The sequence below is a fragment of the Saccostrea echinata genome, unplaced genomic scaffold (genome assembly GCF_033153115.1).
Source record: "Saccostrea echinata isolate AGI-Se365-2 ecotype Australia unplaced genomic scaffold, CSIRO_AGI_Sech_v1 ptg000029l, whole genome shotgun sequence".
Classification (NCBI taxonomy): Eukaryota; Metazoa; Mollusca; class Bivalvia; order Ostreida; family Ostreidae; genus Saccostrea; species Saccostrea echinata.
In genome coordinates, this window is record NW_026889778.1 from 4,970,762 (window position 1) to 4,988,222 (window position 17,461).

Genomic DNA, 17,461 nt, shown 5'->3' on the forward strand with positions numbered 1-17,461 from the left:
TGATTTCCTTGAGTGATTTTAATTACTCAAAATGAAAATAATAATGAAAAATTTCTTCTCTATTTTTTGAAGATATTATGAAATAATTGAGATAGATAATACATATACGCGCAAATTGTTGAATAACTTTTAGCATAATTTAGGCGTTTCTTTGTTGAACATGAACTACCGGTATCATATCCATGTATATAAGACTGATAGTGTTCATGCAATTCCCTCGATAATTCAAAGTACATTATAATCATGGACAAGATCTAAATACACATTCTTCATTGTAATGCGTCGATGCGAACTTAAAATAAATTAATGCATTTTGCATTAAAAAGTCTGTTTTTCAAATTCCCAGAATCTAAGATTCCTGGATCCAGTGGAGGCCCCAGATTTTAGATACTTGCCCAATGAGAATATGATATTCAGTTATATTTTAAAAGAAAAAAATATTGTAAATTAGAGTTATATAATCGAGTGTAGTTCAAAGCTCTTTGCTTTGGTTCGTAAATATTATTTTCTCTTCACCCTCTCCTTTCAAATATGATATATATGATATATAATATATATCCTATGATAGTGGGGTATGAAAAAAGATGTAAGTATTATGTTTGTGACATGTATGTGACATGGGGTAATGTTTTCTTTTTTTCCCCAGACCAGGTATTTTTTTCTTTAAATCAACAAAACATTTTTTGAGGACGCCATTTACTGCTTTGACAGAGTTTTGTTCTTTTTTTTTTATTTACAGACTGTACACTCTATAAGATTTTAGTCTATTTTTTTTTAGTCCTAGACCTTGACCCACGGGTTTGTTGGAAAAGGATGGTAAATTAAAATTTACAAAATCGAACAATCTCTTGGGTATAGAGCGTTACATTATTATTATAATTCTCCGACAAGTGAGGGACCCCCCCCCCCCCCAACACACACATACCCACACTTCGTAAATGTGTTCACAGTGTATGGTGGTTTTAATCATACAAATATAAACAAAATGTATATATCGATAATCAAGACTTCAAAAAATATATTCATTTTATCTAAATTATGTTTTGACACTTTCCCTTATCTGAAAAGTCCGTAGTCCGAAGTCTGCTGTTGGGTGTCTGAGATTCAGAAAATGTTTAGTAAGACGCAAATCGATCTTGACGTTAAATATTGATCTCCCCCGATTTTTCTACAAACATTATGCGAAGGTTACAAATTCAAACTATCGTAATTAAATAAATACTGAGAGTAAGAAGACCTGTAAAGGCTTGTTGAAAAGGAAATTTTCTTTAATTTTACAAGCTTTATTTTGTTTTCCCTATTTCAGTACAGAAATACACGTAAAGTTGAGCTTTATTTAAATATTACGAATAAAAACGAGAAAAAACACGTAAGTGCAAGAAAATTCTTATTTTTACAAAATATATTAAAGTAATAACAATATTTTTTTTACATATCTTAAAAGCAGAGAAAATATGCTTTAAAATATAGGAGTCAATCGTCGGGAAAATCGTCAATTGCTTTGGAAAATTGTGCCATTTTCAAAATGTTGTGTATGTCTTCAAAACGTAAAATCTATTCATTACCGACATTAAGACATAACATTTTCACATAGTTTAAAAGTAGAGAAAATTTCCATATATATATTTGATATATAGTTTATATACCTTTATGCTATCATAAAATAGATACGGAGATCTTGTTTCGCGAAGTCGTGTTTTAACGCGCCACCGGTCAAATTGACCGGTGTGGGAGTGAAGGGGTTAAAGCACTTTTTTTTGTTATCATGGAAGCGTAGAGTTTTTCAGTGGTTTTAAAGAGTACCTAAGACCTTCCCTCCTAATATGAAGTCCAACCTATATAATTCTGATACTTTTCAGTATATATCGCATGACTGAATTATCATTCCCCCTGTGCTTTTGTGTTTATTGTAGGCAAATACAAGTTTTTCAGTGTGAGAGCTGTAGTAAAACAACGGCATCTTATCAACCAGAATATCTTAAACGAATTAGAACCCAGCACTCATGAAAAAGCCTTTTTTCAAGTGCTTAAATATAACAACTAATTAAGAACGTTTCAGTGTTATAAATAGCACGTATCATTTCGGGAGTACACATCGATCAATCTGTTTGAATTTCATATGATTTTGATTATGTCTAAATACGTCATTATGATGTACATAATTCCAATATTTTATAAGTCGTTTCCTTAAACTCTTTGTGCATGGGCTGAACTTGGTGACTACATTGTGGGGTATAGCTTTTTAACCGTTTTTTCTTCTTATGTGTTTTATTTAAAAGATCCATTCTTTTTGTTTGCAAAAATTGTTTCAAAGTAGAAAAAATAACAAAAGAGAAGACGTAATGTGTAATTGTATAGGCAACTGACCAAGACTTTATTAAGAGTATCGAGTTCTAAAAATTTTAAGACATGCGTATCTCTTAGGATGCGGTTGTTTTACAACCCGATCTTTTTTCTCCAGTATAAATTCGTAATTTTGAACTTTTTTAATACCCTATACAACTGAAAGATTAGAACATTTGAATAAAAAACTTAATGCGAATTTAATTATGCATACAAATGTTGTACACCTCTTCTAAAACAAATATTTAGGAAATAATAATAGAAGTTAAGTTTTGTAATTCTTTTCGTACAATAACACAAGGATTTTCATCAGATGATTCAATGTTTCTACCGAGAAATCCCAATAATGTATCCAGATTTTTTTTTCAAGAACATACGAATGTACACTGATATTAAATCGATAACATTTTGAAAAAAAAATATCAATAAGTAACTCTACCTTGTAAGATACGCTGCGCTGGAAATTTAGGTGAATTATGAATAAATACTAATGCAAATCATGTCCGATTTCTATAATAATAATGATACTAAGGCTTGCAAAAAAAAAGGGGGCAATGTGAACGATAAGCAATTGATAAATGCACTATATTTTATTCTTAAAGAATGTCTGCTATGTTTTCATTGTGTTGAATTTAAACCATAGTCAGGTTGAAAAAATAAAAAGATAAAAAATATCAAGATTAGATTTTAGAAGGCTGACATCACTAGACTGGAATAAAAGGCATACTGCTTTAGAGAAATAAAACCCTGAAGCATTGTTCATCTCCACCAGTATATACACTCACTGTACAATTTTATACATAGATGATCTGCACAAGGCGCGCGCGCGCACACACACACACACCCTCACACACACACACACACGTTTATTTAAAACAAATGCTCTTGAGTATTTCCTTCATGAAGAAAAATGTTAGCATAATATCAATTAAAAAGTACGAAAGCCTAGAAGGGTCAAATAAGGAAAATGAAAAAAAAAATCAAAATCGTAATAACGACTTTTGATCTCGTAAATACGACTTTCTTAAGTCGTAATAACGAGATAAAAAGTCGTTATTACGACATAAAAAGTCGTTATTACGACTTTATTAAGTCGTTATAACGAGATATTATTTCTTTTCATATTCCTTATATGACCTTTTTAGGCTTTCGTAAAACAAGCGAAAAATGATTAGAAAAGTATTTATGGATGTTTTCCCAATGTATATACTGTATTTTTAATGCCGATCTCAAATTTGGCACATAATAATTCACTGCAGACGTGTTTTATTATTTATATGTACAGTTGAACTGTAACAATCAATATCTTTCAAATTTTTTAACCAATTATTGCAAATCTCGCTTGAAGTATACACTATGACCGAAATAGCGATGCACTGAGTGACGATACTATTGGATTTGAGAATTAAACAATTAATATCACTGGTTACATTTTATAAAACATACGTTTTAATTGGTTGATTGGAGCCCGCCCACTTTCGTGTGGTATCCTTTGCCTATATATATATATATATATTGGAAAGCATCTAACCGCCTAGCCATGTTTGTTGAAAACTTTGGTTTACTTTTTGAATTATACAAAGAAATAAACCATATAATCATATTTCAGCAAGTGATATTCTTTTCACAGACTGTACTTGTATATTTTTAACACACTGTTCATCCTACTATACATGTATACTGCATATTACCAAAAAATAAATCAGAAACGACTGTATATTTATGTAAATGCTATGAAATGTTAATTATATTAGTATAATAGCGTAAGGGTAGTCCATGAAACCACTTACAAGGTTATTTTGTTTTGGATTCCTTCACATCTCAATTTTTATAACAAACGTAGCAAAATTAAGAAAAAAAATATATGGGAAATTACTGAAATTTAGGCAGGGTATTAAGGCATTTGATAAGAAATAAATAATGAAAATAACGAACATTAATCAAGCTCAAAATTCCATTGATACAATACAAATAGGGAGCAGAGCAAACACGGACCCCTAAAACATTAGAGGTGATCAAGTGCTATGCAGGAGGAATAATCCTCTTTCGACTGGTCACACCCGCCGTGTGCTCTTTACCATGATCGGACAAATGAACAAAATCTGTAGACAATTCAGTGTAAAAATATTGGCCTACAATGTGTATGAAAAAGTCAGTCAACATGTGATTAAAGATAGATTGTGAATGACCTAATGAAAAAGAAATTACTTATTTCAGATATTGAAGTCATCTAATGTTAAAATAAATACTGACTTACAATGCTTCTGACAGATGAACTTAGAAATACGATTGTGTAGATCTCTAGCGTTAGTAGCTGATTGTTTTAACAACCTAATTTGAAAATCTTTTTTCTTATTATCTCAAAAGGTCTTGAATTGCAATAGGTGATAGTCTTTATAACATATTGTATAAAAAACTTCTATAAATAATAATTTTCATTTCAAGTACACGTCATTGAAGATTCGTAAGGTAATAATTAATCTTAGATCGTTTTTCATACAAAATGGTAACAGTGAGTGTGTTTTGATGATATATATCTTTAAAAGTGATCAAACCCAAATTGCATTGCTCTTTCGTTTACCTTAAGGATAGATAATTACAAAGTTGTTTTTTTTTTCAACAATGAAGCCATATGATGAGATTTAACGATTTTGATTGAGAAGGGAATTAATCACAAAGGTCCAAACACGTAATAAAATAGATAAATAAATAAAAAAGTCTGTTGTCTGGATGTTGTCTTCCTTTGTCTATTGTTGTGTATAAGTAAATGATTAAACAGAAAAAAATAATTGAACAGCTAGCATTTACTTCTGGAAATAGAAATGACTTCTGTAGGCAATCTCACCTGGAGGTCTAATCACGCCATAACCATTTATTAACCACCCGACGTTGCAAGAGGTAGATATAAAACTCCACATGTAATCAAACCTGTAGAAGTCTAATAACACACTGTACTGAGGTTGATAAAGAAAAACACACCAACGTCCTTGTCTTTATTTGCTTCTTTAATATTGTTTCACGGTTGCTGTTTCATTTTTTTGTTTTTAAATATTATTTTTACCAATAAACAGTTAAGTCTTTAAGTAAAGTTAATACTGTTTTAAAGGACATGTATATACACCAGGAATAACGAAGATTCAGGAAATTAGCAAATAGATTCTCCATTCATGACATTAAAAGTATTTAATGTTAGATCTGGTAAGACTAAGTGTCCGTTTTGCACTTTATTAAGCATGAAATGTTACAGAGAATGTTAAGGCTGGAATAAACAAAGGATACTTCAACCTTAGTTGTATCCCAAAACAATTGAGTTGAAAGTGTTTGAGGGCACAAGCACCACGTTCTCTAGTGTTTGTTATTCAGTGTATTCTTTGTGTTCCATTTTAGTAAGAGAGTTCTATTGATATCTTAGGATTAGAGATCATAACACTCTATCCAAAATACACTTTACCATTGATAGATTTGTCAATGGACGTACAAATTCCCATAATAAATAAAGAAGATCAAATAGAGAGGAATATATACTCAAAACTAATTATAACTTGGAACTTTATTTTTATATATCCAGTGCACCAATACAGATGATGAAATTTTGGTCTTTATACCATTTCATTGATTTTGACGATATCGAATGATACATATTCCGTGTGAATTTGCAAGAACATTTTGATACTAAAATATCATTTTCTTGTGATGTCTACTGATATTTGACAGATTTGTAATCTAAAGTATTGTTTTTGACAAGTCTTAAACTTTATTTAAGTTATGAGAATCTAGTTGTAAATATAAAATATGAAATATGTATAATCTAGAGTATTGTTTTAGACCAGATCTTAAATTTTATTCAAGTTTTGAGACTCTAGGTGTAAAAGAAATATGACTATTAAATCTCTCATGATCATGATGTTTTGCCTTCACAGAGTTGCTCAGCTTTAATTTAACACCATTGCTGTATTTCGAAATATATGAGTGCATGGACCTACTCTACAATCGCTGTTAATTTTGAGAAAAGAACCTCTCCTGGGATCTGTTTTACGTCAATTAACCAAGTCAATATCATCATAAGTCATATATATATATTTTTAATTGGATTTTCTGTAAGATGCAGGGCTTAAAGCATTTAAGATCTTTTTTTCGTCAAATAAAAAGACATTCAAATATAAGCAATGTCAACACACTTTGGCAATCACGGACAGAAATGCAGAGATACCACTTTAAAAAAACTCATACGTTGTCACGTGTAGTTTATCAATTTTTATAATTATTATTCTTCATTGAGATGAAAATAATTTGAGCATTATTTAAGAGCATAATTCATGAACTAATAAGTTAAAGAAACGTAATAGTGATATATGTAACCAGTAATGAACTTATACATGAATTAGCTGATCAAATATGAGCACTAGAGTTTGGTCGCGTGCATTGCAGAGTAATATTGCAGGGAGGGGGAATTTGACCAAATGCAATCTACAGCGCATACCTAATGCTTGACAATGATATCTTTTGCACTGCCAAGCAAAATTCTATACTACAATACCCTGTTTATGTAAAGATTAAGAATGGGCATCCGAAATATTAATTTAATCACATACAATTTTGCCTAATTTTATATCGTAGCTGTATGTACTCATAATTAACCTCTAGAAGGCCCAGTAACCCTTGATGTTACTGTGTATACAGTTCTGCCTGTCCTTATAAAGATCTAGGAAGCCGTTAATATACAGTTTATAGCTGAGGACAGACATTTGTAAATTCAAATCTATTAAAAAGTTGTTCTCGAAACATAGCAGTTTTTTTTTTTATTTTTTTTTACCAGGTTTATACAAATTCATTACATGTACTGTGAAAACCGTTGTGTTTGACATTTCTTTGTTTTGCAAAGGTTTGTCATGGGTTGGCCACCGCTGTACACATTTGCTAAAAATAGTTAATTTCTTATTTCAATACACCGGCAGTGGTCAAAATTAAAACAAAACTACAGAAAATGAAACTTAATTTGTATTCTTATTTATGTATTATGTAGTCCGCGACGTGAAAGAAATATACAAGAGAAAATTTTTAAATTATCAGTTATCTCATGACATCTGCTATTTATATAACACAGGCAATACTAATTTTCCTCAAGCAAGACCACTTTTTTAAAGCTTTATATTATTGCAAGATAAAGGTGCCAAGTACTCAACAAATAAACGTAATTACAAGAAACATTGGCAGTGGAATTAAACTCTTCTATCAATTGTTTAATTGAAAATAATAACAACTAATTAATACATCATTGATTTAAAAGGTGAAGATATCGAACATTGACTTATGGAAAAATCTGCTAAACAATACATCTTTATGAACAGGCAAAAATCACGATCTCTTGAAATTTCGAGAAGCGGGATCATGTGCTCGGGAGAAATAATAAATTATGGAGATAAGGTACAGTAATCAAGCTCAAAAGTCCATTGAAACATAGCAGCAATAATGTAGCCCTCTCCTTTTTTCAGAGAGAGAGAGAGAGAGAGAGAGAGAGAGAGAGAGCTACATTCCACAGAATCTCTATAATGGTGCAAATATATTTCTTCGATACCGTCAACTGCAGACAAAAATAAATTGCTATTGCATTCAACTTACTTCCAATAAGACGGATTTGTTTTTGTTTTTTTGTTTTTTTTTTTTTTTTTTTTTTTTTTTTTATCAATTCTTGTCTTGAATAAGTGCATTTTTGAGTTCAAGTAAGAAATGTGTATAAAATAGCCACTTGCTAATAAATTGAACAAAATCTGTGTGATTTTGAAGAACTTCCTCCTTAGAAAGGGAACATTGGTATAAGTTTGATTATCACTTGCAGAATTAAATCTCGCTCCTCTCAAATACTATTAAAATAATGAGTCTTAAAAACAAGACAAAGTTGCTAACTGCTTTGTCAACTGGGACCAGTACATATTGATCGTGAAATCTATTTTTTTTTTTTCACTTCTTAATTATTGAAGACAGAAGGATAGAATTTTCATATTGCCCCTCAACTGCTTAATTGGAGATTTCAACATACATCTGATACTTTTAATCAATTCTGACAAAGTGTCAAGGTCTTCTTTTCATGTTTTTCCCATTGCCTGGCGTAATCTTCAACATAATTCATAATACTTACATAATGGACTGGAGTTGTAGGGTGAAGAAGAACATGAACACGTTAAAGGATTATGTTTCAGATGTTCGATTTCTAGGCACTGTAGAGTTTGTTTTGTTGTTGTTGTTTGTTTTTTAAATTTAAATATTTGGTTGCAATAGTTGATGTATATTTGTATGAAATACAAGGTGTGGACTTCAGCTTGAGATATGGTGGAATACAAGACTGGACCCTTTTGTGATTAAGAATATTATTTATATTAATGTCATCATGAAAATTCGGATACTAAGCATTCCCTTTTCTATATAAAACAAAAAAATAGTCAAATACTTTAAAAGAAGAAAACACAAGAAATATGCTTATTTTTTGGTCAGGAAAACACTTCCTGTGGCCTTCAACTCGACATTTAGATATAACGACGACGTATTGCCAATTAACAATGGTTATTTCCATTCTTGTGTCGATACGATATACCCCAGTGAGCTTGAAATAAAAGATACTACAGAGTCTGACACATCTGTTTCATATTTGGATATTTTACTAGATAAAGACTGTAATGGTCATCTAACAACACGCTTTATGATAAACGTCATGACTTTAACTTTTCAATCGTCAACTTCTTATTTATGCAGCAATATACCTTCATCACCTGCATACGGGGTTTATATCTCTCAGATGATTCGATACACAAGAGCATGTTCTACGTATGAACAATTTCTAAAACGAGGTAAGTTATTGACAAACAAGTTGATGAAACAAGGATATCAGCAGTGTTTTTAAAGTCCTCATTTCATAGCTTCTACGGTTCATACAATGACCTTTTCAGCACATACAAAAGAGGTCCTTGTTTGCTCTGCTCCAGAATTTGTATTCTTTAATGAAATGTTGGGTTTGTTTACTGTTCGTTATCTCCATACATTTCACTGAAACAATAAGGTTTATTATTCATTTATTATTTATATGATGTGACCTCTGTATGAGATGACTGGTGTCCATCTTCAGCAGTGGGATTCCACCCAGCAACGTTAGGATCAATTCCTTACTTAACGATGCTAGTAGAATATGCTCTTACCACGGATCTGACGAATCCAATCTAGAGAAAGGGATTCGTAGAAGTGTAAAGCACATGTGATATAAAGGTACAAATAAGTTAAATTTAACAAATTTGAATTTGCTTAAAAGCCGTCTTAATCAATCAAATCTTCATTATTCACTGAATGTTTCCACATTGTTAAATTATAGGCAGAGTATTTGCTTTATAATAATGAAAAAAGTTGAGGTTTGATCTTCACTTATGAATCGCTGATTATAGCTATATTGTAAATCAAATAGGGTACCAATTTTGATGCATCAGATGCGCATTTTAACAAATTGTGTTTCTTCAGAGATTCTCATGCTGAAACGTTGGGAATCCAAAATGATGAAAAAAAAAAACTATGAAAAGGACTTGTAGGACAACGCGGCTAGGATAAGGCTGTCCGTAAAATATCACATTGCACCAGCAGCAGTAACGTCTCTGAACTACCTAAATATGACGTCATAATAGCATATGCCATCATGCTACTGCAAATTTGAGCTGACATGACGGGGAGAGTGTCATAAATTATACATTCCAGTCTTATGACATGTATGTCTCTCAGTTGATTCTATACGGAAGAGCATGCTCTACGTATGAACAATTTCTAAAACGAGGCAAGCTATTGACAAGCAAGTTGACGAAACAAGGATATCAACAGTCTCGTTTGAAGTCATCTCTTCGCAAGTTTTGCGGTTGATACAATGACCTTATCAGCAAATACAATCTATTATTGAGTCAAATGCTGACTGACGTTTTTCATACTAATTGTTAGGCCATTTTTTAAACACTGAACTGTCTACGGATTTTTCCGGTTTTTTGTTTCCCGATCATGACAAAGAGCACACACGGCGGGTGTGACCTGTCGGCAGGGCATGCTCACTCCTCCATGGCACCTGATCCCACCTCTAAATTTTGAGGTCCGTGTTGCTCTGCTCCAAATTTGTATCGTTTCATTGGACTTTCGAGATTGAATACTGTTAGTTTTCTTCATATATTTAGTTGATGTTAAATTCAGGTGTCTGGATTGTTTATAAGCTTCAGTGTTATGGAGAATATTTGCATTGACATCGTAGTTTATTTCTCTTGTCTGATATATAGCGTATTCAAACAATAACAAAAAGTAGAATGTGAAATGCTCTCCTTTTCCCGTGCGCAAATCTGAGGAGTTAGAATTTATACATCGTGGATATATTAGACTGGTACAAGTGATTAATACGGATAAATTGAAGATATTCTCTCTTAATCTACAAGAGTAGTATGTTCTCTAACTAACTCTTGCTGGGGGATAATTTGGTTTATCGCCTATTTAGTATAAAGAGTGAAAAATACCCTCATATGTGTTGGTAAGAAGTTCTCGTGAAATATTTACAATAAAAATAAAATTCGGACTTGCCCCCCCCCCCCCCTGCACTTTATGTATACAATACGATACGATTAATTGATTCATTCACAATAATTTTGTTTATCACTTGTGCCAAGGCGATTTTTGAAGTCATGTGACATCACAAAAATATGTTATTTTGATACCTGATAAAATTCCCTTCGCAAGTTGGTTCTACATATAAATTCAAAATTGAAATCACAACACAGACCAAAACAAAAAAAAAACTGTATGTTTTAGTGCATTCAGACAGCCTTAACATAGCTGCGAACAATTAATAATAACAAAAACTTGAATTCAGAGGACTTGAAGTGCTCATTTTCCGAAATATTTTAATTTTTAAGGGTGACATTTATCTTTGCCAATTACGCCTAAGTGCTTTGCGTCAATGTATTTTCCAACTACTTAGAAAATTTTTATATAAAAGCTAACTCCGCATACCTATTCATTGCATTGTCCTTAGTCTCAGATGAGGTAAGATTATTTCAAGTAAGCATCCTCTTAGTATTCATGATAATTAATGATTGAAAGAAACCGGTCTGATTAATCATTCTAAGTCTTGATAATATATATTGCAAAAAGTAATTGTAACTATATTTGATATGTTCATTGCAACATTCTCAAGCTTACCTTAGTTGCAGCAGAATATGAAATCATATTAAACAGAACATTAAATACATGCCACTTATGTTCCCTGTTTTTATTTATTACTAGGTAAACTGATAATGCATCTGAAGCCCTTCCTTATTGTTTTGTTGATCTTCATAATAAATGAAGGTGAGAAGAATTACGTTAATTTGTTTGTAAAAACCATTTAATTATCAAATAATTCCAGGTTAAAAAATCATTAAAATCAGAAAAGGATCAAGCAACCTTAAATTTATCTTTATAATAGTGTCTCTTAATGAGCAATATTTTCTTTTCATTCAATGACTGGTATTTTTTTTCAATCTTTTAAACGAGATATTTAAACGAGATATTAAACAAATGATGTGAGCTATAATGTATTCACCAGTGTGAGCATAAGAAACATTTGGGTTGGTTTTTTTTTTTTTATTAATTTCTATTATCTTTTTTACTTACTAAGAACACGGTAAACTGTTATAAATTATTGTCAGCGAGTATGTAATATATACCCATTAAGGACATAGAGTGAAAACTGTTAGTTAAACTTTTTTTTTCAAAATTGCAGACTTTCAAGTTATCTTAAATTACTATTTCATAATTGTTTCAAATATAAAAAGATTTAAAAATATTTTACTTTCATGTAGATTACTTGAGTTTGATTCGTCGAAAAACATTTGTTAAAAAACATAGTTAAGCTCTGAATGATGAAACTATGTCCTTTGGTGCGATAGAAAGCAACAGTTAACAATGTCTGACGAGGGGTGATATTAAAAAAGATATTGGCTGCGCGAAATATATGTGATCGTTTCACTTTTATTTGTATTTGTATAAAACATAAGTCATTTAGTATAATATAAAAAATACTGCATGTAGTTGAGGGTAACATTGAAGGCTGCGCCTCGGTTGACAATAATTTTCTTGGGTAAAAGTTTTCAATGTTACTCTCTATTACATGCAATATTGATATAATATAAGTTACAGATATGCCTGGGGCCATTAGCTTGGATGTGATGTCTATTTCATTATTTCATTCCTACGTTTTCCGTACATTCCCAAGTCAAGTGATACTGTCGTATATTTTAAAAGTGCTGCGAACCTGTTGAAATCTTGCAAATGAATTAATTACTTCTATATCTAATGCAGTTGACCAGCAAGATATTCAACTCGCGGTCAATATGGCCTAACAAATATAATCGTAACAATTCGAAAGCAGTTTCTATATAGGTTTGCCACACTTTTTAACGAACTAAAAAGGTTGTGGTAACTTTTTATAAATAAAAGTTCGATTTTTAACTTCTTTATGACCTTGTAATATTTTAATTTATATATGACTTCAATACTCTCAATGCTATAAGTATTTTTGCTTAAATCACGTAATTGCCACATGTCTTAAAGGAAAATCTATAAGTCCTTAGCATGTAGATTTTAACTAATTTACATTTGTCCCACATTAGTGGAGAACTTAAAAGAATCGCCCAACCTTAAAGAGTATATTTTTTATCTTTTAAGAAAAGGCCGATATTTCCATTATGCACCTTATTTAGCGGTACTGCGCCTCGTCAGATAGAGAGTGGTCATAATTAAATAGAATTGATATTGGAAATACCCTGATTAATAGAATTCTTGGTAAAATGTTACATGAAGCGTTTGCCTAAATGCAAATTACGAAAGAATCTCGCATTTACAGACGTATCACACACAATATCATTGCACTAAATTCAAATCTAACAAAAATGTGTCAGCCTTTCGAATTCAATGTTGAAGATTTTATTTTTGTTAAATATTTATATATCATTTAAACCTTGCAGATTTGTTTATTTTTAAATGTATAAGAAAATATTAATATGGTTTCATTTTTGATATATATTTTTCATGATTATTTTCAACATAATTTTTTTTCCAAGATGCATCACTCTCAGAGAAAGTTGACAGTGACAACAGAGTACATATAAGTGACATCGGTAGCCATACCTTCATAAGGTGAGATATGTGTTCTGTAGATGAAATGTTGCGTAATAACAATATTTATTTTTCTATATTTATAAGAGGAAAATGATAAAAATGAGGGGGTACCCTACGGCTTTCTATAACAAACGATTAAACAATTTCAAGAAAAAGTACAAAAGCAAAAAATTAAAATGTTATGAAAGATCTAAAGACTTCATGGAAACCCAAAAATCATACATAGTTTTTTTTAGGTTGTTTACTTGGACTTTTTCAAGTAATACCTGCTTGTTTTGAAAGAATATTTATATTTAGCAAATGTAAACATTCTTTTCTTACAATTAACATCACATCATCAAAAAGAATAAAGTCCATATATCTTTACAGTTTTTTTGTCATTCAACATAATCTGATCCATAGAGTTTAAAAAAAAATATTTGCTTAAAACAGGCTCATTTTTAAGCCATTTATATGACAGGCATAGAGAAAAAAGGCGTATCCTGGGAGCTGAACACGAGTACTTCCGGGCATATTACTATGAGAAAGGTCTCCTGCGTGTTTACAACAGTTTGAGACGTGACGGATTAATAGATGATTGGAGTCCACTAGGGGCAACTTCATACAGTAACGCCATTGCTACGTCAACAGATTATTACAGAGTGCAAGCAGAAGCAGGTACAAACGTTAATCTTTCATTATATTAAATGTATGGTTTTCAACGAAGCCCTTTTTTTTAAAGAAATAAGGTATCATATTTAAACTTTTATAGCGATGTACGTGTTGGATATGTAATGAACTCCCAGAAAGCCCGAACGGATTTATGGTAGATTTATTCACATATCAAACCGTATTTACATCCCAATAAATGTTTTGAAATGATACGTTATTACTTATATATACTTATATTTTCATTTTTGACTGATTTATAGCAAATATTTTCCTAGTACTGTAGTTATTTATTGTTTTTAAACCTCAACAGTATAAATCTCAAGTTCAAGTTCAGTTTAATCGCCCAAATCAAAATATCGGCACATGGGGTATATTGATAACATATATACGTATCAAACAAACTGGTCAGAGGTGCAAAAACTATATATATATATATATATATATATATATATATATATAGATATATAGATATATAGATATATATACAAAAAATGGTAAAAATGAGAGAGAGAGAGAGAGAGAGAGAGAGAGAGAGAGAGAGAGAGAGAGAGGGAGAGAGAGAGAGAGAAATGAACATATCAAGGAGGACAGACAGCGTCATAAACTTTTATGATAAAAATATACACTTTTTTTAAAGGATTTTTTTCGTTTTGGGTTGACATAAAGTCCGTGTATTTAATAATATTCGATCCGTGAGAATAATAATTGCCCAGACATTTTTTCGTACATTAGCTAAAGATTTGCATTCTAGAATATTATGAATTTCATCAGCAATTTGACCATTATTACAAAGTGTAAAAATTTCAGATAATGATATACCATACCATCTTCCATTTTGTATTGGCATATGATGATTGTAGTGCGAAATTTTGAAAGCATTTTTCTAAATTTAGGGGAAATTTACAAAAAATAATTTTCAAATCCAAAATTTTCTTTAAAGATTCTGTAATTTTGTCCTTTTGAGGAATTATTTACGTCACTGAACCAATTCTGAATCAATTGATCTTGTAATATTTGCTTAACAGCAGCACTTATTCATTATTCATTTATAATTGATATTGACACCCTGTTGGTACCAAACATTTAATGAACCAAACATGTTACATATTTTCGGTATGCAATTTAACCAAGAGTTTGTCAAACTCCATCACAATAAAGTTTTAATACGTATATTTGTATACCATATTTACAATTTTATTTTGCGGTCCTGAAAAGAGTTTGTCCAGTATGAGATCATTCTAAAATATATTAAGATATATAGAGGAAAACGACCTATTTCATCATAAACCATGTATGCTTGCGTACGTGGAGCTACATGCTTTTAAAAGTTCAGATGTAAGCGTTAAATAACATCAAGATTTTCATAACCCCATACTTCAGAGCCACACAATAAAACTGGTATAAAAACTTTATCAAAAAGATCAAACTGGCAGTAAACTGAAAATTTAAATTGTCTACTTTTTCTTATAATGCCGTATATAGCTTTTTGTGCCTGTTTAATTTTTTTTTTTTTTTTTTTTTTTTTTTTTTTTTTTTTTTTTCAAAATGAACCTGTACGTGAAAATACAACGCCTAAAAATTTAAATTCTTTAACATTTTCTATAACTAAATTGTCGTAATAAAATTTTCTTTTTAACATTGGACCTTTCGAAAATACAAGAATCTTTTTTTTTTAACATTCACTTGCAATTTCCATTGTGAACAATATGTATGAAATTCGTTTAGTGAATGTTGTAGTTAATCGGCTGATTCGGCCATAATTACAGTGTCGTCTGCATAAAAAGTATCAACAGTTTAAAATACATTAGCAATTCATTCTCAATGTTATTTGTAATATAATATATTGAACACGTCACTTTGAAATCACATCGATAATTTATGACTTAACTATGAATTTATGGTCATGTGAACAACCTGTTTATATACAGCATTATTCAAATAGTGTTACATTAACGAAAACATTTTTAAATTTAAAAAATTACAAATAGTTTTTTTCCTTTTTCTTTCTTTTTTTTTCCTTTCTTCAATCATGGTTGGGGGGTGGAGGGAGTGCCCCCAATAATTTTGCTGATATAGAGAATACTATAGAAAACATGGCTACTATATGCTTGTGCCCCCTAAATAAAACATTTGTTCCCCTCCCCCTTTTTTTTGCTTCTTCAAGGAATTTTAAAAATTTTCAGTAGCTCCCCGCCCCAAACTGAAAATGTTTGGTTGTGCCCCCCTCCCAACTGAAATTGCTTCCTAGGGGCATGAATTTTGTTCATAACTTTTAACTCTTTTACATATTGCAATAAAAATGAGGGTTTTTCTGACTAATTACGTACTTGAAAATGTACGTTTATGCATCAAAATTATGTTTTTTTTATTTTTCCCATCATTTAGGTCAAAACGTGGATGCCCAAATAAACCGAATTCAACGTATCCTAGCCTACCGGCGTCAAGACGCTCGAAATCACGGTGGTGGTGATGAGGGTCATAACTTAAATATTGCTAACTGGCAGAATGGATTGGAGAGAATTCAGGGTGGTCAAGATCGATATGAGTGTCGTCGTACATACATAGTTCATGATGAGCTGAGAAAGAGAAGCGTCAGTTATCGAGGATGGAGCAGGCGTCGTGTCTCGAGCCGCAGAGGAGGAAGCAGGAGCCGTCTCCCAGGCAACAGAGGAGGAAGCAGACGATTTATCCCAAACCGAGGACGAAGTGGCAGACGGTTGTTCTGCTGATTTAAGAACATATTTGCATTTGAATTTTAAATATGCTTAAATGTTTCTCATGAATGCATTCTGAAATTTCAAAATGAATTTTTTTCAAAGGCAAATATTTGTTCGACTTTTTGCTATTATGAAATGAATATTACACTCAGGGTCATTTTAACAATGCTTACTGATGGGTGTTGTTTGCTCCAAATAGGAATGTTTAAAGTTTGCTTAATACTTATGAATATTTAAAAAAAACAATAACGATTTTCTTTTCTTAAAGATCATATTTAAAGACTAATGTAAGGCTTTGATAATTTGCTGGGATCAAAAATTAAGTTGCAATAGTAATCTTCTTTCAATTCCCCTACAGAAATATTACAGAGCACTAACTAATTTTCAATAGCATTTATTTCAGATGTAACAATACAGTACACTGCTAATAATTGAAGACTCACGCGGTAGATATGATAAATTCGAAATAAATAAACATGTACATGTATATCCACCAGTTAGACAACGTGCAGAAATGTGTATTTACAGAAAGCGATAGAAGGATGGCCAGATGTTTAGATATTGTTCAAAACTGAACTGTATAGTAT

At 31.2% G+C, this 17,461-nt stretch overlaps 1 protein-coding gene across 1 annotated transcript; it reads left to right on the plus strand.

Annotated features, from left to right (window-relative positions):
* Positions 1–11,635: 11,635 nt before the first annotated feature.
* On the plus strand, positions 11,636–16,981 carry LOC133195514 (uncharacterized). Its single transcript, XM_061331376.1, has 4 exons — positions 11,636–11,694; positions 13,449–13,524; positions 13,967–14,163; positions 16,543–16,981. Exons 1-4 carry the CDS (start codon positions 11,643–11,645, stop codon positions 16,884–16,886), a joined length of 669 nt encoding a protein of 222 aa, XP_061187360.1. The 5' UTR covers positions 11,636–11,642; the 3' UTR covers positions 16,887–16,981.
* The last annotated feature ends 480 nt before the right edge of the window (positions 16,982–17,461 follow it).